This window comes from Asparagus officinalis, chromosome 5 (assembly GCF_001876935.1).
Source record: "Asparagus officinalis chromosome 5, Aspof.V1, whole genome shotgun sequence".
Classification (NCBI taxonomy): Eukaryota; Viridiplantae; Streptophyta; class Magnoliopsida; order Asparagales; family Asparagaceae; genus Asparagus; species Asparagus officinalis.
In genome coordinates, this window is record NC_033798.1 from 105,084,803 (window position 1) to 105,107,287 (window position 22,485).

At 40.5% G+C, this 22,485-nt stretch overlaps 1 protein-coding gene across 1 annotated transcript; it reads left to right on the plus strand.

Moving 5' to 3' along the window:
• LOC109840498 (probable xyloglucan glycosyltransferase 5) lies at positions 13,829-17,262 on the plus strand. Its single transcript, XM_020409168.1, is given in 6 exon segments — positions 13,829-15,103; positions 15,195-15,503; positions 15,579-15,869; positions 15,944-16,057; positions 16,355-16,719; positions 16,721-17,262. Coding segments are annotated over 6 exon segments (2,022 nt in total). The 5' UTR covers positions 13,829-14,395; the 3' UTR covers positions 16,956-17,262.

Sequence of the window (22,485 nt, forward strand, 5' to 3'; positions counted from 1 at the left end):
AAAAAGAGGTATTTTCTGAGCTATTGGTTAGGGTTTTGTTTGGAGAGAATTAGAGCTTTGTTGGTGAGATTAATCGGTGAGTTTGTGTGATTTTGTAATCTCAGTTTGTACTCTTCTTCACTATTAGTGAAAACTCCATCCCCTTCTTTCCCCGTGGACGTAGCAACTTGCTGAACCACGCTAAAATTGGTTGTTTGAGTTTGTGCCGTTATTTTGCATTATTTGGCCTTCTCTCGGCGTTTGTTTGATTTGGTCTCTCGAAGCACATTGGTTTGGTTTTGGCTTCTTCCACGCACAACAAGTGGTATCAGAGATTAGGTTATGCTTGGGCTAATTGGAAGAGTAGATCGCTTTGGAAGTTCGTCTAGGGTTTCAGTTGGTGATAAAGGTGAGATTTTTCCTATTTGTGAATTTCGTTTTCGTCGTGCGGGCTGAGATCTTTCAGAGGCTCTTGTTAGGGTTTTAATTAGAGGTAAAAATCTCTCCTTTATCAATTTGGATCTATTTTTTATTTGTTCCGCATTGGTTTGTTCGTGCTTTGAGATAGATGGCCGAGAAAGAATGAGTTGAGGCTGAGATATTGGATTATTGAGAAGTGCCTTGACCTGCATATTGAAGTCCTTTGAGCACATTGGTATGAGCAACGAGACCGAGGTGGAGTTTGACATTTCTATTCGACGATTGAGAGGTCTTCTAGGTGGTGTTCATTCAAGTATTTGAGGGCCTTCTAAGGAAGCATCATTGGGAGGTAATCAGTATTTGGTTTTTACAATTTGGGATTGTTCTAGGTATTGGTGGGTTGCAACTAAGTCCAATTGGTGTAAAGTCCTAGAAGTCAATAACAAATAGAGGGACTGTATTGGCAGAAATGTAACCCATCGTTTTGTTTTTGGTAGGGGTTCTTTCTTGCATTTGTGCCGTGCTCATGACAGTTTGAGACACTTCATTGGAGAGGAAACATTGGGGTGATGAGATGAGATGATAGTTTTGATGGGTCGTTCCTTGCTGGAGGAGGATCGACGTTGGTTGTCGAGCATTGGATTGCAGAGGAGTTTTGGAGCTTCGACATATTTGAGTCATCTTAGTCATAGGTTGCTGATTGCTGCGTGTAGAGATTTTGAATCTGGTGGAACTGCTTCAGATTTTAGATTACGTCGGATATTTGGTTGCCCAGCATTTAGTCACATTGAGGATGTGAGATTTTATCCGATAGCACATTTGAGATTCAGAGGCTCGTTTGGTTATCAGTTGGGAGACTCTGATTTTGTTTTGAGCAGGTATGTCATTTTTGACTCTCAACAGGTGGAGGGTGTTGATCAGATCGTTGGGATGCCGTAGCGGGTGGAGGGTGATGCTACTCCATATTGGGTAGAGATTACTCCACATACTTTAGATCATTCTGCATCGTTTGAGATTCTAGCCGAGGTGACACAGATTGGGGATCATATTGATGTGGATGCAGGTGATGAGTTGATTGATTCGAGTGCAGCTGGTGGACACAGTTTGGATTTGGCTATGGTCGTTGGTTCACCTCAGGTGGAGGTGTTTAGTTCGTTTCATTTTGGGGTCATTAGAAAAGCTATCAGCTGCAGATTTATTGGTGATGATCGTGAACGATTGAGAATCATTCTAGTTGATTGAGGGCCTCTGGAGGCCATTTGGTGAACTAGTGAGGCTTGATTCCTTGAGCAAGAGGATACATAGGCAGTCATTCTTTGATTCAGCCAGTATGGTGAGTTGATACCGACATTTGGAGTTTGTTCACATTCTCGTTTGGGTCTTGACTTATTGTGGATTGAGTTCATTATCGTGGATTGTTCTACTTCGTACTGGACGCAACAAGTGGGACATTTGTTTGGTGTTGGTGTCGGCTCAGTTTTGAAAAAATTCGTCGAGGTGGAGAATTGTTGGATAGCAGGTTCCTAATATGTTTCTTAATTTATTTTGGTAACAGGTTATTGGGATTCCTAATTTGTTTTGGTAACAGGTTATTGGGATTCCTAATTTGTTTTGGTAACAGGTTATTGGGATTCCTAATTTGTTTTGGTAACAGGTTATTGGGATTCCTAATTTGTTTTGGTAACAGGTTATTAGGATTCCTAATCTATTTTGATTTTGGTTTTAGAATTCCTAATATGCTTTTGGTTTTAGGATTTATATATATATAGGAACACGTTTTAGGTTTGGTGAGCAGCGTAAGGGGATATTTGGAGTACAGAAAAGAGGTATTTTCTGAACCATTGGTTAGGGTTTTGTTTGAAGAGAATTAGAGTTTTGTTGGTGAGATTAATTGGTGAGTTTGTGTGATTTTGTAATATTAGTTTGTACTCTTCTTCTCTATTAGTGAAAACTCCATCCCCTTCTTGCCCCATGGATGTAGGCAACTTGCCAAACCATATTAAAATTGGTTGTTTGAGTTTGTGCCGTCATTTTGCATTGTTTGGCCTTCTCTCAGCGTTTGTTTGATTTGGTCTCTCGAAGCACATCGGTTTGGTTTTGGCTTTCACCGCGCAATACAAGATTGATGTTTCGAGGAGTGCTTGCAATCTTTTATCGATTAGTACCGAGATCTTATGTGGTTGTACTCCGAGGACGTAGGTTATCACTGTTCGCATTGGCGGAAGCGTGCACACGAACCAACACGAGTCGACGAGTAACGGAAGGAGAACAACCAACGAGTGCAATTCATAAAAAAATAGCACAAACCAATCACAAACACAGAGATTTACGTGGTTCGGCAAGTTGCCTACGTCCATGGGGAGAGGATGGAGAGATTTTACTATACGGAGGAGAAATACAATGAGTTACAACTCTCTTAAACACTCAAAATAACTCTAACCAACAATCTCTCACTCCCTCACAATAATCTCCCTCTCAAAGTGATTAAAAGACTCTCTTTTTCTCTCTCTACAAATCTCTTCTAAAACGTTCTATATATATAGAAACCCTAAAACCAAAACAGACTAGGAATCCAACAATTCTAAAATCAAAACCAAAACAGACTAGGAATCCCAATAATTCTAAAACCAAAACCAAAACAGACTAGGAATCTTGTTTGGCCCAATAACCTGCTATCTAATAATTCTTCACATCGGCAAAGTGTTCCCAAAACTGAGCCGACACCAACAAGAGCACCAATGTGTCGTCTCTCCAAATCCGGCTGCTCTAATGTGGTTGTCTACGTACCCACTCCCAAGGGATCAAGCCTTCCGTAGTTCATCCAAATGGTCTCAACAGGCCTCAACAAGCACGAATCTGCAACAAGCTTCTACACACCAATTTCTCCTTTCATGCAGCTCGAAACCCCAATGGCTGAGTTATATAAATTTCTTCATCAAGATCACCATGAAGAAAAGCTATTTTCACATCCAACTGATCCAATTCCAATTCATACCGTGCCACCAAAGCTAGCAAGATCCGAATCGAAGAGTGCTTCACCACTGGAGAAAAGACTTCATTGTAGTCAATGCATTCTTCCTGTACATAATCCTTAGCTACTAATCTAGCTTTGAACCTCACTAGAGTGCCCTGAATGCCCACCTTCTTGGTATACACCCATTTGTAACCAATTGTCTTCTGCCCCTTTGGAAGCTTGACAAGCTCCCATGTGTCGTTCTTCTGAAGAGACTCCATCTCCTCTCGCATAGTCTCCTACCACAAATCAGCCTCTGAATTCTGCTCAGCCTCTCTGAATGTAGTATGAACCATCTCATCGATACTCTCCACTGAAAGTGCATACGTAGCCACTGTATCTGTATACCTCACTAGCAACCTATGTATCTCCTGGGTCTCCGAACCACAATCGAATCCTGAACCTGAGTCGTTGGTCCCTGATCTTGTTCTGCTGTACTTGTATCATCCAAATCATCGTTGTGCTCACCTAGCGTAACCTCAGTCGGCACTCTAATGGATACGGTCTCATCTGGCCTCTGTGGAGCTGCATTAATCTCCACCACCTGGGATATCTTCTTTATCGGGGTGCTCTCCACCTGATGAGAGCTGGGAAGCTTCAAAATCGAAGCTTCATCGAAAGTGAAGTCTCTACTTAGCATAATCTTTTTCTTTATTGAATCCCAAAGCTTGTATCCTTTAACACCACGCTTGAATCCCACAAATATGACCTTCCTAATTCACGGTTCCAATTTATTAGCCTTCACATGATAAAATACAGGGTACCCAAAAACCTTGAGATGATCATAGTCGTGTGCTGGCTCCCAATCATATCTCCATAGGGTTTTTTCCTTAATCGCAGATGAAGACAGCCTATTAATGAGGTGACTCACATATGAAAGTGCCTCAGCCCAAAAGATCTTCTCCAAACCACTCTGCGATAACAAACCTCGAACCTTCTCTAGTAAATATCGATTCAATCTTTCTGCCATCCCATTCTGCTACGATGTATGACTAACTATGAAGTACCTCTCTATGTTCTCGTCTCGACATAGCTGCTGAAAGGGGTCTGAAGTATACTCGCCGTCGTTGTCGGATCTCAACGTATTGATCTTTCTCCCTATCTATAGTTCCAACCTTCTCTTCCACTCCACAAATATCTCTAGGACTTTACTCTTCTTCGTCATGGTGTATACCCAACAATGCCTAGAATAGTCATCTACGAATGTGACGAACCAATGTTGATCATCAAATGATGTCGTCTTGGTGAGACCCAAACATCCGTATGCACATAGTCCAATATGTTTGTCGTCCTATGAATGGTGGTCCCAAATTTCACTTTAGTCTTCTTACCAAGAACACAGTGCTCACAGAATTTAACATTCCTACTCTTGGCTCCCTTCAATAACACTTGCTTGCACAACACATGCAGTGACTTTTTACCTGTGTGCCCTAATCTGTAGTGCCAAACTCGCGTCTACCTCTAAAATAGCTGAAACTACCTAGTCAATCTCGGTGCTTCCTTTCAGATAATAAAGATTCCTACTGCGAACTCCTTTCATCACTACCAAAGATCCCTTAGTAACTTTTGCTACAACGCTCTCAAAAGTCACCTTGAATTCCTTTGCCTCCAAAGCTCCAACGTAAATAAGATTCTTCTTCAGCTAAGGAATAAATCTCACTTCATTCAACTCACGAACAACTCCGTCGTGCATCCGAATCCTGACAGTACCTATCCCACAAATATCACATGACTGGTTGTTTCCCATGACCACCATGTTCGCGGGAAAAATCGTTGCTTTCTTCATTAATGAGATAATTGTCATCTTTAGTTACAACTTTTCGAGTTACAAAAGATCCGGTCTTTTATAGATCCGGTTACAATTAAATCAAAGAAAATAAAGAAAAATTACAACTCTCCTCAGTGAACAAATCACGAGCTCCTGTTTTGCGGTCGCTCGCTTTGGTGGGTTCTTTGCCTGCGCCGGGGTTGTTTGCCGTGGACCACCGCGAGATCTAGATCCGGTCGGATCTACGCAGTACGACGGGTATTATTTCACCAAGGAAATAATAGCCGGGGAGGATTGTTTCACCAAGGAAACAATCGTCCAAGTCTCGGGATCTAAGACCAAGCCTAGATCCGGAGTTCGTACGCGTAGATCTGAGATCTGGTCCTCTCGAACACCTGCCTTATTTGGCGTTGACGGTCGCCGAGCACCAGATCTGAATGTCCGAGTCCTCGAAGCCCCAAAGTTTGAATCTTGTTAAGTTCTGAGTCTTGAGTTCAGCAGGGCTTCGCCTCTCCAAAATTTCCAACCCTTGAAACCCTGGGGTGGCTCGGCCACCGAGCCACCTCAGGGTGGCTCAGCTTGGGCCGAGCCACCTTGAGGTGGCTCGGTTTCGGCCGAGCCCCTCCGGGTGTTGTTCGTTCCGTCATTTTTTCGTTGTCCGGTTCTGCGCTTCGTTGTTGATCTGGACTTGATTCGGTTGTGTTTCTGTTGTGTGGTTGATTGACCTGGAAACGACTCGTTGACTTGATTCCAGATTTGGCAGTAAGTCCGGATCCTGATTAGGCAGTAAATCCACTTCTGAATCTGAGTCCGAAACTGATCTTGATTCGATCGTGAATGACTCGTTGACTCTTTGAACACTTGGCTTAATCCCGCACGCAAATGGATGTATTCCGTTGCTTGCGTGCGATTCGTCGATCTCGTCGCCTCGTTGGTTCGTCGGTTCGTGCCGAGCTATGCTAGGGGACCTATAAGCAATTTTATATGCCTACACAGTCACATGATAATTAGTACCAGAATCCAGCATCTAATCCAATGCATCAGCATGGTTAACCTCTGGAGTAATCAATAGAGAAAAGCATGAATTGTCAGAATCATCACCTCTAGTGATATTCACCTCATTGGTCTTCGTACCATTCTTCTTGTTATTCTTCTTCTCTCTGAACTTCAGGCAATCTCTCTTCCAATGTCCTTGCTCTTTGCAGAAAGCATACTGGTTCTTCGCTAATTGGTAGTGGCCTCTTGACTTTAACCTATCTCTGTTGCCACCTCTCGGATAGGGATTCCTTCCTCTCATCGATAATGCCTCTCCTGAAGTTCTAGCTTGGGAAGACTCTTTATCCTTCCTCCTCAAATCGAAATTCGTCAATGCATTAGTCACTTCACTATAGGTGATGGAAGATGTACCATTCAATAATGTGAGCACAAAGGTATCAAAATCCTCATCTGATAATGAGCCTAGCAAAATGATCGCCTTGTACGCATCCGATATCTTCTCATCCACGTTCGTCAAGTCTGACAACAACTTTGTGTAGTTGTTTACATGATCCACAAGTGAGGTACCTCTGGACATCTGGAATCTGAACAATCTTTATAGAAAATGTAACCGATTATCATCATTCTTCGTAAGATACTTATTGTTGAGAATCTCCCACATCTTCATACCAGATGTCACGCCGATCACATCATACTTCAACTCTTGTTCCAAACAAGATCTAATTACCCCACAAACGTTTCGATTCATCTTGTCTCATATTATCTCATCATACTTCGGTGGTCTCTCCTAGACCATGATGGTCTCTTCTAAATTTTGAGTATTCAAAGCATCATGCATATCACTCATTCACAACCCAAAGTTGATCTTGCCGTCATACTTCACAACACTGATCTTCGTATTCTGAAGTGCAACATGAACTGTACTTGTCATCGTCTTGCTACTTTCACCAACTTCTTCTCCCATCGCTTGCAAACTCCAAATTGTAAAGAAAGATTCGAACTTGATAGATTTGTGAAATTATCCAACTGAACCCTAGATAGGATTCCAACACGATCACCTAACCACACGAAGAAGACGAGATCTCCAACGGCAACTCCGCAAAGCTATCCTCACCAAAGCCTAGATCTCCAATATCCAAGCTTCCAATAGCGAATTTTCCGTCACCCAAAACAAACCCTAGGTCTGAAATCCTAGAGCTCTGATACCAATTGTTGTGCGTCGATGGAAGCATGCACACGAACCAACACGAGTCGGCGAGCAACGGGAGGAGAACAACCAACGAGTGTAATTCACAAAAGAACGGCACAAACCAATCACAAACACAGAGATTTGCGTGGTTCGGCAAGTTGCTTACATCCACGGGGAGAGGATGAGGAAATTTCACTATATGGAGGACAAATACAATGTGTTATAACTCTCTCAAACACTCAAAATAACTCTAACCAACAATCTCTCACTCCCTCACAATAATCTCCCTCTCAAAGTGCTCAAAAGACTCTCTTTTTCTCTCTCTACAATCTCTTCTAAAACGTTCTATATATATAGAAACCCTAAAACCAAAACAGACTAGAAATCCAACAATTCTAAAATCAAAACCAAAACAGACTAGGAATCCTAATAATTCTAAAACTAAAACCAAAACAGACTAGGAATTCTGTTTGGCCCAATAGCCTGCTATCCAACAATCACATTGATCACCTAATCTCGTTTAATCTCTATATTTTTGTTATTGCTTCTCCTGTTTTTTGTGCTTTTATTATTAATTTGTGATTATATTATTCGATGTATGCATTGCTAACAAATAAAAGTCACATAACTTTCACATTTGTAAAATGTAATAGAACATTTTGAGATTGCCATTACAACACAGACTGCAGGGGTAGTGGGGTCTTTAGCCTTCGATTAAGAAGAGATGTCAATTTACTATCAACGTCATAACGATCGCAAATGTATAGAAGAACCTTCTTCTCGAGACGAGGGGAAAAAAAGAAAAAGAAGAAGATTAGTTTCTTGGTTGCGTATCCATAACAAGAATATCAATGTACGCTTAAAGGAATGATGCCACGTAAGACAATCTCCTTAGGATGGATTTGACAAACTCAAATTATTAGTTGTGAACGAGGTAATGTGTGGTATAAAATAATAAAATGCAATCGATCTATGGGTCAAAGTTGAACTGAAAGAATCTGACCAATACGAATTTAAATTTTTGCCAAAAAAAAAAAAAAAAACCCCACTAAAAGCAGGTCAGACCGTCAGAGGATCAATCTCATTGTGCTTGTGCATATCCAAGCGAACACTATGTACGTTCTAGTCTTCTCGTGTCAAATAAGTCTTATTGGTACACGCCTTAATTACTATCCAAACTCAATAAGTCCATGTTGCTATGTTAATTAAACTCAGGTCTTGTTTAGCAACTCATCCACTAACCAAGTTAAAAGAACTAACCTAGTTAAGGGTTTTGATTGTGTTTGGCAAAAATTAGTTTGCGAACTCCTTTCATCACTACCAAAGATCCCTTAGTAACTTTTGCTACAACGCTCTCAAAAGTCACCTTGAATTCCTTTGCCTCCAAAGCTCCAACGTAAATAAGATTCTTCTTCAGCTAAGGAATAAATCTCACTTCATTCAACTCACGAACAACTCCGTCGTGCATCCGAATCCTGACAGTACCTATCCCACAAATATCACATGACTGGTTGTTTCCCATGACCACCACACCCCCATTGAGTTTCTCAAAAGATACAAACCAATCTCACTGAGAGTCACATGATAATTAGTACCAGAATCCAGCATCTAATCCAATGCATCAGCATGGTTAACCTCTGGAGTAATCAATAGAGAAAAGCATGAATTGTCAGAATCATCACCTCTAGTGATATTCACCTCATTGGTCTTCGTACCATTCTTCTTGTTATTCTTCTTCTCTCTGAACTTCAGGCAATCTCTCTTCCAATGTCCTTGCTCTTTGCAGAAAGCATACTGGTTCTTCACTAATTGGTAGTGGCCTCTTGACTTTAACCTATCTCTGTTGCCACCTCTCGGATAGGGATTCCTTCCTCTCATCGACAATGCCTCTCCTGAAGTGCTAGCTTGGGAAGACTCTTTATCCTTCCTCCTCAAATCGAAATTCGTCAATGCATTAGTCACTTCACTACTGACTAGGTGAATGGTGACAGATGGACCACAAAAGTGAGCCACAAAGGGGATCAACAACTCATTCCCGATAATGAGCCCTAGCAAAATGGATCCCTTTTACGCGATCCGGATATCAACGGGGCTTTTGCCGCCCAAAAGTAAATTTTTGATTCTCCTGAGCCCCCAGACACACCAGCCCCAATGCAATTTCACACAGGAAAGACTAATAAATACCCATTCTCTCTCTCTCTCTAACCCCGTGCATCCCTTTGCTCTCGTCCGGCCGTCCCCCACCTCGGCCACCCGCCGCCGCGCCCTCCTGCCTGCCATCCTCACCTTCTCGCCACCTCGTCCGGCCATCGCACAGCATGCCCTTAAGATCCAAAACGGGCTGAGGAAAACGCCGCGCGTGTCGAGCGAGTACAAGACGATGCGTCGCGTCGAGGGGCCGAACGAAATCGGCCCGGCACGAGCGCTTGCATAGCACAACAACGATGAGTTTTTAATCTTCATGGATTCTGCTGCGAGCTGGCGGGGTTTCGAATCGCTGAGACCGTCGGGACGTGCGGGAGCGACCTGTTCATGGAGTGGGAGCGGGAGAACTGTTCATGGAGCCGTATGGGAGCGTGCGGGCAGAGACTCGCCCACCCAAGAACCAATAATTAAGAAGAACGAAGGACAGCATTGATAGTAATTACAAACCAGTCCCGCTAACCTGGGTGCTCCTGCTTTGCGATGCTTACAAGAGTTCTGGGGCCTCGTTGGGATGCTCACCAACGCCATGTCATCACCTCATCTCAATGCCTTTGAAGAGACCCCTGATCGTCGAAGGAGGCCAACAGTAAGGTAGAGAGGGGGTTGAAGAGTAAAGTAAGATTGATGTCTGTGACGCGTCCTTGAGCCGAAAGAGATGAGCCGCCTCTGAGCGAGAACAGTTGATTGATGATGGCACATGATGATGGGTACAGATGTTACTATTGACCAACGCTAAAGACTATTACACAAAAAACTTTAAAAGATAACCAAAAAAGGTATAGCCGGTTTGCTGTGTAAAACACTTACCTCCCCATTAGAATGTACCTACATTGGTTGTTTACGGCTTATATTTTGCGCTTGTTAACTGTTACGTGTTTGTTGTTAAGGTTAGTTAAATGGTCTAAGGTCCTATACAGGTTGCTCTCTCTCAGCGGTTACGGCGTCTTTGAGTCGTTTAAGGAATATGCGTTGCGTTCGTTAAGGTTACAGGCTTGTTAGGCTTACGCGATTGGTGTTAACGTCTATACGGGTGTATTGTTAAGGTTACGAGTTTTTGCTTGTTTTAACAACCCAACTCGACCTTAACACCAATCCGTATCCTTAACATCAAACCCGTAACCTGAATCAACAACGCGTATCGCTTAACAACAAACGCGCAACTTTTAACAAGGCAACCGTAACCCTTAACAAACAAATGTATAACCTTAACAACCAACCCGTAACATTAACAGCAAACATGTACCTTCATATTAACGGATCTTGGAGGATCTCTCTGACCGATTATTCGGCTCTGAAAAACACGCTAATTGAAGAAAAAAATGTAAACTTGGACCTAACAAACAGGTGAAATCTCCGACACCAAACAGCAGAACATAGACCAGGTGAAGCAAACCAAATGCACCAACAACATCCAATCCAGCTCGACGGGGGGCGAAACGCGTTGATCCGACCGAGAGATCCTGAGTGTTCTTAATTTAGAGTAACTTTTAAGACGATATAGGAACGTCTAGATTGCACTATTTTATTGCATGTTGGCCCGCCCAATCCATGTTAACGTCTTTAATAACCGGTAACCAAAATAAATTTACTTATTTTTCGACAGAACACTCGCTTTTTTAATTACTCTTAATCATCTCATCATACTACTGTCCTTTTATTATATGCATGGCACTATTTCAACAACATTTCTCAAGCTTCAAGCTACGTTCCAGGATTAAGTATTTCTTTGGCAATTAGGTGTTTTTCAGAGGTACGCACTAGACCGTGACTCGGATCCTCGCATGCGTCATGATCCCGTGCACTCCGTCCAACACGTATATCCTACGCTTATACTCCAGCTATCTACTCCCTCGCTGAGCCATCCTGACGATCATCTATCTGCTGTCGATATACGACCTATCAGGCTCCTCAAACCTGACCCCAACTCCCTATGATATCAGCTAATGGATTCTCCAGCCCTCCGCGTAATATGAAGTACCGTGTTTGTTTGTATGTTACGGCGGCGTCTACGTCGTCTACTCTAATATATGACTGCGACCTCTACTCTCCATCACTTGTTGTAAGGTTACGGGCTTGCTTGTTAAGGTTACGCCGTTGTTGTTAATGTTGACTCGTTGGTTGTTAAGAGTTACGGGTGGTTGTTAAGATTACGGGTTGGTTTGTTAATGTTATTATGGTTTGTTCGTTAGGTTACGAGATTGATTGCTTAAACGAAAGCAACCCGTAACCTTAACAATCAAACCCGTATAATCGTTAACACCAATCCGTAACCCTTAACAAGTTAACCCTTAACCTTACACAACCAATACGCGTAGTTTAACAACCACTACCGCGTAACCTTCTAACAAGCAACCCTGACTATAACCCATTAACACCACCAATACGTAACCTCAAACAAACAAGACGCGTGAACAGGTAACAGAACCCAACATATAACGCTTAACAACCAATGTCAGACATTCTAATGGCGGGGGAGTAATTGACCGACCCGTCGCATAGCAGCAACGTGCTTATTTTTATTATTGGGGGTTGATTTTACAAGTTTTTTTTGTCTAATAGTTCTTAGCTTCGGATAATTAGTAACATGCCTCGCACCATCCGATCCCCATGGCCATCATCATCAACTTTTCTCCTCCATGGGCGCCGCTCGATCTCTTCTCGCCAAACCTCATCAAAATCAATCTTTGTTTACTCTTAACCCGCTCTTCACGTTGTTGTTGCCTCCTTCGTTCAACGCGGGTGCTCTTCAAAAGGATCGAGGCGATATGAGGTGGTGGCGGGATGATCCATGGCCGGTTGGGGTGAGGCATCCCAACGTGAGCAGAAGCTCTTGTACCATTTCAGAAGCAGGCAGCCAGCCAAGTTAGGGCGGCCCATGGTTGTTTTACTTTTGGGGGCAAAGCACCCGTTGAAAAAGTCTTGGGGGTGGGAAGCTTGTTTTCATTCGTTTTGGGGGCTGGAAGCATTTTTCCCTTTTTTATTATTTTTTTCGAAAAAGAGGCTCTTAACTAGGTTATTTTTGGACCACCCCATCTTGATTTAGACCTAATCCAGATAACATGATTAGTGTTGAGTTGTGTGCACACGAACCTCACGGATTTATATTATTCGTTATAATTTAAATGAACGGTTATTATTAGGTATATATTAAATAATGATTATAAAAGTATTCTCTCCGTAAGAGGATCCGAAATCAAGGCACCACAAATTATAAGATAATGACTGAAATTAATGACATTTAAAAGTCTGTACTAGGATTCACGCTCTTTCCATGAGAAAAGCTTTAAAAGCTTCAAACAGCAGGTAAATTAGTGAAAACTTCGATCCCAAAGCTCTAACAAAAGCCCAATGATTTGTTAATAATAATGACAGGGTGTTGGGTCTTTTTCCTTGTTAGTCCTTCAAATTAGCTTTATTTTCATACTAAGCTCATAGATTTTCACAGTTACATCAAATAAGTTTTTCTGCTGAGATGAAAGCAATGATAATAATCAAGAATGTTCAGTTAACTCTTCAACTTTTTATAACTAAGAATGACAATGGACAACTTTGATATGGTATAAGTGATTTAAATAATTAATAAGAAAATAACTCTAATTTAAAAAGATAAATACCAAAAAAACAGTTTAAGTTTTTTTCCTGTCCAGTAAAGAACCATACACATTTGAAATTGACTTGTTGAATGGAATGAGAGAGTAATACAGAGTAAACTCAAAAATATGAACACATTTTATATCATGCTAGTTATGACAAGATTGTTTTACACTGAAGTGGACAACCATTTAGAAAAACTGTCACACCTTAATTTAGAAATCTGTATTAGTCTGAATCGTCTTATGATCTTCTAGTTACTTTTTACTTAATTTCTCATATTGTATTTCTTTCTCTCATACATTGTCTTTATGCATGGTTTGTATTTATGCTGTATTGTTAATAAAGTCCTTAAATTTGTTGAGCTGAAAGCTGATAACTTAAAAAAGAAAACACATGGACCATTTTTGCTGGAGACAGCAAAAAACTGGCTCATTTATTCTTGACTTCTTGGAAAAACAAAGCTAGGGTAGGAACAGAAGCTTTAAAGCTGAGAAAAAGCTGATCCTTTGCTTGCCGCTTTTATTAACCATTTCCAATTTTTTCAGTTTAAAAAATTACATTTTTACCAATTGGTAATAACTTATAAGGGGCCACTCTTTTTCAATCTGGACCTTGTATTCTCTTTCATTTTTGCCTATCTCTTTCTCTATATATATGGAGGCAGCTATCACAGTAGAGTGGTCTTCAGCTACTTTAGACTTAGATCCAAGGCACAAAAAATTCAGCTTGGGATCTGCATTCTGTTCGTAAAGTTTCTCCTCTACCTTATTATCTCCCAATTTTTTTCATTTTATTTTCACTAATTTTTTTTGGTACCAATATTAGTAGTCAGCATTTTAAGCTGATTCTATATTTGTTCATCCTTGATTCAGCTCTTGTGGCTTCTGGGTTTCTTTTTATGTTCTTCAATATATATATATTCTTTAGTTTCTTCTGGTGTTGAGGGCTGTGGGCTTCTTACTTTTTCGGCCGTGTAACACCTACGAGAGTCTAAAAGAGAAAGGGAATCTAGAAATCCCCACTTGGTTTCTAATCTTTACAGCTCTAAATACCATTCCTTTCATTGCTACCTTGTGACCAGAAAAACCCTAATCCCATAGTACATTTGAGCCTTTAGCACTTAGAAGCTAGTTTTGGGGTTCGCTAGGTTTCCGCCAACAAAATCCAATTTTGATGTTGGAGCTCAACTAAAGATTCGATTTTGGGATCTGGGTTTTGAAGAAAAAACACAATGCCTCCAAGCTTGAACTTTTCAGAATGGTGGGCAAAGGATTCTCCAAAGGGCACTCCAGTGGTGGTGACAATGGAGAACCCTAACTACTCTCTGGTGGAGATCAACGGACCTGAAGGTGATGATTCCATTAAATTCCTGTCCTCAGAGAAAGGCCGTGGCAAGAATGCCAAGCAATTTACATGGGTCTTGCTCCTCAAGGCTCATCGTGCTGCTGGTTGTGTTGCTTGGCTAGCTACTGGACTCTGGGCATTGCTCGGTGCCATCAAGAAAAGGGCAGCACTTGGCCCTGAGTCTGAGAATCCTGGCAAGGGGAAACTTCTGTTAAAATTCCTTAAGGGGTTTTTGTTGGTCTCTCTGATTGCTCTTGCATTTGAGGTAGTTGCTTATTGGAATGGCTGGCACTTTCAGAAGCCCAATTTGCACATTCCGGGGACGATTGAGATTGAAGGTTGGATGCACTCGGCTTATCTCGCGTGGCTAGCGTTTCGTGCGGATTATATTGCCTACCCAATCAAGGCATTGTCTAATTTCTGTGTTCTTTTATTCGTCATACAATCAATCGATAGGCTTGTTTTGTGCCTCGGGTGCTTTTGGATCAAGTTGAAGAAGATCAAACCGATAATTGAAGGCGATCCTTATAAGGCTGATGTTGAGGATGGGTACCCTATGGTTTTAATTCAAATTCCAATGTGCAACGAGAGAGAGGTAAAGTAGCTCATATCACCCTACTTCAGAGTATTTATCGTCCTCTTATCAATTTGCTGCCAGATTCAAATTATTCTCATGTATATGACAGGTATACGAGCAATCAATATCTGCGGTGTGTCAAATTGACTGGCCAAAGGATCGATTGCTTATCCAAGTGCTCGATGATTCAGATGATGATACTCTCAAGATCTTAATAAGAGCAGAGGTTGCTAAGTGGAGCCAAAAGGGTGTCAATATTATTTATAGGCACAGATTGGTGAGAACTGGGTACAAAGCTGGGAACCTTAAATCAGCCATGAGCTGTGATTATGTTAAGAACTATGAATTTGTGGCCATATTTGATGCTGACTTTCTACCAAACCCTGATTTCCTCAAGCAGACAGTTCCACATTTTAAGGTAAATAATGTCCAACTCTAGCAAAGTTTTTATATCAGAAGAATGTGTGCTAACATAATTCAAATTGTTATGCAGGGAAATCCTGAGCTCGGGTTAGTTCAGGCTCGGTGGAATTTTGTGAACAAGGATGAGAATCTCTTAACCCGGCTACAAAACATCAACCTCTGCTTCCACTTTGAAGTGGAGCAGCAGGTTAATGGTGTTTTCCTCAATTTCTTCGGTTTCAATGGGACTGCTGGTGTTTGGAGAATCAAAGCATTAGAGGATTCAGGAGGTTGGCTCGAGAGAACAACAGTGGAGGACATGGATATAGCAGTTCGTGCACATCTCAATGGTTGGAAATTTATCTTCCTCAATGATGTCAAGGTATCTACTATATCAAATTTCAATACTCAATTTTTTAAGAATAATTTCTAATTTTTTAATATATTTTCTTGCAGGTTCTTTGTGAAGTTCCTGAATCTTATGAAGCTTATCGAAAGCAGCAGCATCGGTGGCATTCTGGCCCTATGCATTTATTCCGAGTTTGCTTCCCTGCTATCATCTCTTCAAAGGTGTGTTCCCCTTGAAATGTATTAGTTCATATATATATATATATATATATGCACAAAAGTAATTAGACCATGGTTAACTATCTATGATTCTGAATGTTCCTAATTCATGCATGTATATTTTAATATTTTAGATCATGGTTAATTATTTATGGACCTACTCACTTATTAAAAAAAGTCCCCACTCTTAATTTTGATTTGGACATCTAGAATGTGTGGGGTCGTCATTGGTTTGGATTAACTTTTAATTCTTAATTTTAGCATATAGTTTCTAAAACAACCTCTGCTGTTTCATTGCAGATATCTATATGGAAGAAATCAAACCTAATCCTCCTATTCTTTCTACTGAGAAAACTGATTCTTCCATTCTATTCTTTCACATTATTCTGTGTTATTCTTCCCTTAACTATGTTTGTTCCCGAAGCCGAGCTTCCAGTTTGGGTTATTTGCTACATCCCAGTTATTATGTCATTCCTCAACATTCTCCCTGCACCGAGATCTTTTCCTTTCATCGTTCCTTATCTCCTCTTTGAGAACACAATGTCGGTAACCAAATTCAACGCAATGGTCTCTGGATTATTCAAATTAGGGAGTTCTTACGAGTGGGTTGTTACCAAAAAAGCTGGCAGAGCATCAGAAGCAGATTTATTAGCAGCAGCAGAGAGAGAGAGAAATGAATGAGTTGAATAAGTTGAAGGAAGAAGCAGAAGAAGAAGCTCCTCCTCCCGTTAAGAAGGTTAATAAGATTTATAAGAAGGAGTTGGCTCTTGCTCTTCTACTTCTCACTGCTGCATTGAGAAGTCTCTTATCTGCTCAAGGGATTCATTTCTACTTCTTGCTATTCCAAGGAGTTTCTTTTCTCCTTGTGGGTCTCGATCTCATCGGCGAGCAAATGAGTTAATATTGAATCGAGTAAATTTGTTTGATTCTTTTCCTTGAAGGCTACCATTCATACAATAAGTCCAAATCAGTGATGTTATCAATACTACTTGATTTCTTTTATTTTCTTTTTTGCTTTTTATTTGTGGCTTACTATGTAGATCCGTGAGCCTCTTATGTATTCAAGTCTTGTAAAATGAAGAGTGAGTAGTAAATCTGAGGTGAGGGTAAGTTTGTGTTGATGAGATTGTTGGCACAGTTACTTGTATACTTTGTATCAGTACAGTTCATTCCAAGGTTGAAAGGGAAATCCATTAATGCTCCATTAACTGCACACGTTTGTATCCCCTACTTTATTTTTTCATCCTCATGAACTTTTGTGTTCCTTCGGATGATAATGAACTGTCCTTGAAACTGTCGGCAGAGACTAGTAACCTGTACTGAGGTTTTTGTTGAGAAAAGGACAAGTTACACAAACCACCTAACAAACATAGAAATTGACAGAAAATCCTCATCAGGACTTTTGTAATTTACCCTTAAAAAAACCAACTACCATCAAATTATAACTGGATAATGGAAGTGGCCCACAGAGGCATAAGCATGTGGTCTACTGTTAGTGCAGATTATCTCTTTGGCCTTTTAGTTTAACAGAACACTAACGCGCCATTGCTCAATTCTTTCAACTACAGAAGAAAGAAGTTAAAAATCTCTAGTTGTGGATGCTGTCCATTTGCCTTAAAGAATGTGAAGTAGCCAATAAAGGATGTGGTTGGGCTACTGGCATTGTTGTCTTCTGCCAACTGAGACAGGCAAGGGTCATATTTGTTCTGTTCCATCTGCAGATTTCTTAATCTTCTAACATAATTTAAGAGCATAATTGAATATATTTTGTGCCACCTCTTATACAATTGTTTTATATTCATACATAATAGGGTAAGGTAAAATAAATAAAAAAAACCCTAACTTTATAATTAAAGAAACCCTCCTGAACTTTCGAAATTATACTAAATCCCTTTGAATCATGGCAGCGAAATTTTGTGAAAATTCTGAATGAAGAGCATCCATGTGGGAGAATATGACGCAACAATCTTGTCACGTTTTCAGCTCTTTTACTCCATACGTTAAACGATTTTTATGAAATTTCTAATAATTCACATAGGTTTAGTATAATTTTGAAAGTCCATGCGGGAGGTTTTGTTGGAATAAACCTAAAAGTCAGGGGGGTTTGTGAAATTTACCCTTTGGGTAGATTACAGAATTCTCACTTGCGACCAGGCATATCATTCTCTGGCTCCTATGAACCCTCATTTAACTATGGAAATCAGTAGAAAACTCTCCTGTGCTATGACTTAAGCTTTAAGCTGAGTCACAAATTTCATGGGGACTTGACCTTAACTAAATTGGTTGAAATGCCCTTATGGAACACAGTCATAGTCATCGAATCATACACTCTATGACATCAATTCGCGAAAAATGCTCAGTTTAACATGAGTCATGTGGCCAATTATTTCTATAGAAAAGGCATATAGTTAACATAAAACATAATACATGAAGTTTTATGCAATTTGCCATACATATTGTTAGGACGAAGTCCGTACAATAGCTCTTGTTTGAGTAATAACAAACTCTCATTTGGTAGTACTATTTATTTGAGATGGTGTAGCACATGTGAAAACATAATGCATGAAGTTTTATGCAATTTGTCATACATATTGTTAGGACGGAGTCCGTATAATAGCTTTTGTTTGAGTAATAACAAACTCCCATTTGACACTAATATTTGTTTGAGATGATATAGTACATATGAAAACATGTATACGGAGGTCATGAGGTAAAACGATGCAAAAATTAGCATTTACGTTGATTTCAGCCTCGGATCCATGGTCGAGATTGCCCATTGATGGTAACAACGTGTTTTGGCAAAATTTAAGAGTTAATCATAACCGTTCATTGATTCTTTTCATCTTCAACTTTTTTATAATTTCAATATCTCTTTCCTTATTTATTAGAGGCTATATAAGATAGGAAGAGATCATATTTTGAGGAGGTTCTATGCTTTGAGGAAAGAGAGAGCTCTTTGAGAGATTTTATTCTAGGGTTTGTGAAGAAGATTTGATTTGTGAAACCACCAGAACTTTGTCAAACTCTTTCTCATCGCGCTCAGTATGTACGGATTGTATCAGTGAGAAGAGTTGTCCTTGGATTCAACATCATTACCATTTCTTCATCAAGCTTCATTTCATTCTTTTGAAGAATGATTTGCTTAGAAAAAGGGCAATAAGATCTTTTTAAATTTGTGCTTAAATAGTTTTGGTAGTTTATGTTTCATCTTACTTTTACGGCGTACTCAATGGGGTTATAATTGAGGGTTGAGACTAGCTAGAACTAAGTGTTACTTATTTATGAGGAGTTAGGTTAGATGACTGGTTTCAAATAGATACGAGGTGTAGAAACAATGACGAAGAACAAAAAACGAAGCAGACATTTGGGTCATGGCCGGTCGATCGCGAGGACAAGCCCGATCGACCGGATTCATGCACAGAACAGGGGGAGGTTTCGGTTCCCTGGCCGGTCGACCGCGAGCTCAAGCCCGGTCGACCGAACCCTGTTGATTCTGCAGGCTGAGTTTTAGCGAACTAAGTGTTACTTATTTATGAGGAGTTAGGTTAGATGACTGGTTTCAAATAGATACGAGGTGTAGAAACAATGACGAAGAACAAAAAACGAAGCAGACATTTGGGTCATGGCCGGTCGATCGCGAGGACAAGCCCGATCGACCGGATTCATGCACAGAACAGGGGGAGGTTTCGGTTCCCTGGCCGGTCGACCGCGAGCTCAAGCCCGGTCGACCGAACCCTGTTGATTCTGCAGGCTGAGTTTTAGCCGGCTGGCCGGTCAACTGCGGGGAGCAGTCCGGTCGATCGCGATACGGTTTTGGGCCTGAGCTCAGTTTCCTGATTTGTTTGGGCTTTGTGTTCGATATAAATACAAACACATTTTAGGGTTTCTATGAGGGCACAAAAGAGAGACTTTTAAGCACTTTGTCTGGGAGAATTTGTGAGGGATTTGAGAGCTTTGTTTGTGAGATTAAATTGAGTGATTGTAATCTCTATTTGTACTCTCTTTCTCTGTCTATTAGTGAAAACCATCCCATCCTTGCCCCGTGGACGTAGGCACATTGCCGAACCACGTAAAATTTGTGTTTTGCTTGTGTGGTGCTTATTTTTTGGTTGTTAATTTGTGCTCCTATCTCATTCGTTTGTTATGTTTCAGATTCCACTGCGCACAACAAGTGGTATCAGAGCTTCGGGTTTGGCTTGGGGTTCGATTTGGAGGATTCGTTGTGGATTCTCGTTTGAAGAGATTGGATTGTCAATAATGGATGAAGCAAGTACATCGGGATCGTCTCTGTCTAAGGAGATACAAGGTTTGAGCATTAATAACACAAAAATTAATGTTCAAAATTTTGATGGCAAGATAAATTTCGGTTTGTGGAGGTGTCAAGTGATGGATGCATTGGATGCCTAGAATTTGGAGGAAACTCTTGAATTACAAGAAAAACTCGCTGATATAGAGGATAATGTTTGGAAGAAGATAAATAGTAGAGCATGTGGAGTTATTAGATCATGTTTGACACCAGATTTAATTTATGATGTAATGAATAAAACTTTAGTGAAACGGTTGTGGGAAACACTCAATAAAAAGCATTTAATGAAGAGCATTGAGAATCGATTTCATTTGAAGAAGAGGTTTTACCAATTCAAGATGAAGATGGGACTTTTCATTAGAGAGCATGTTAATAATTTTACAAATTGCTATCAGATATGACCAATATGGATATCATGGTAGAGGATGAAGACAAGCCGATGTTATTGTGTTCGTTACCAGAGGATGATTATGGTACCTTTGTCCTTACGATGATCAATGGTAGAACCACTGTCAGCTATAAGGAGGTGACCTCAGCAGTGGTTAATTATGAGTTGAGGAAGAGCGATAGTTAACCCTCTGAGAAGGCATCGGAGATGCATTAGCAGTGAGAGGTCGTAGTCCCAAATCCCGTCCATTTAATCGCTTAAAATCTAAGCCAAGAGGTGGTCATAGAAGTATGGGTAGGAATCAATGTGCTTTTTGCAAAGAGGATGGACATTGAAAAAGTGAATGCCCAAAGTTGAAAGATAGAGCCGAGAAGAACAAAGGGAAAGCCGTTCAGACTTTAGAGGTGAATGTTGCCAAAGTTAGTGGTGACAATTCAGATTCAGATTCTTCAGGCTATTCATGCCCAACATTACCGTCAGTTTGTTTTGCAGACTCTACAAAGTGGATGTTAGATTCAAGTGCTACATACCATATTTATCCTAGGAGGGATTGGTTCTTTAGTTTTGAGGAGTTAGAGAGAGGGAATGTCGTGCTAATGGAAAATGATCACGTATATCCCATTGGTGGTATTGGAACAATTCGAATCAGGATGTGTGATGATGTGACTAGGGAGTTGAAAGAAGTGAGATTCATTCCTCAATTGACGAAGAATATCATTTCACTTGGAACTTTGGAGGCATCAGGTTATAAGGTGATCATGAAGAATGCAACTTTGAAGGTCACCAAGGGGGTCCATGGTGGTGATAAGAGATGTAAGGAAAAATAATCTTTACTACTTGAAGAGCAAGACGGTAACAGAGGGTTTGATAGCTTCTATTACCACAGAGAAGGATACTACTAGTCTATGACACATGAGGTTAGGACACACTGGTGATAAGTTCTTGCAATTATTAGAAAAACATGAGCTATTGAAGGGTGCAAAGAACTAAAAGATGGAGTTGTGTGAACATTGCATACTTGGGAAGAAGACAAAAGTGAAATTCGGCATCGCAATTCATAACACCCAAGGTATATTAGATTACGTTCACACAGATGTTTGCGATCCTTCCAAGAACATATCTCTTGATGGGGCTAATTATTTATCACTTTCATTGATGATTATTCTAGAAGGAATTGGGTATATACTATGAAGCATAAACATGAGGTCCTGGATATTTTTATAGAATGGAAAAAGAAAGTGGAGTTGCAAACATGTAGAAAGATGAAAATACTCCATTCTGATAATGGTGATGAGTAAAAGAGTGATCCATTTTTACAGTTTTGTTGGGATCACGGTATTAGGTGTCATTTCACAGTTAGGGAGACACTGCAATAAAAAGGGGTGTCGAGAGATTGAACCGTACCTTGCTAGAGAAGGTACGTTGTATGCTCTTACAGAGTAGATTAGCTGGATCATTTTGGGCTGAGACGTTGGTTTATGTAAACCATCTCGTGAATAGGTTGACGTATACTGTGATACATGGAAAGACTCATATGGAGGTATGGTCTGGAACAGTGGCTAGTGATTATGATTTGATTCGAATATTTTGGTGTCCAGCTTACTATCATGTTAATGATGAGAAATTGAATCTAAGGTCAAGAAAAACAGTCTTCGTGGATTTTAGAGATGGAGTTAAAGACTTTAAGTTATGGGATCCAGAAGATAAGAAGATAATCATTAGCAGAGATGCCACTTT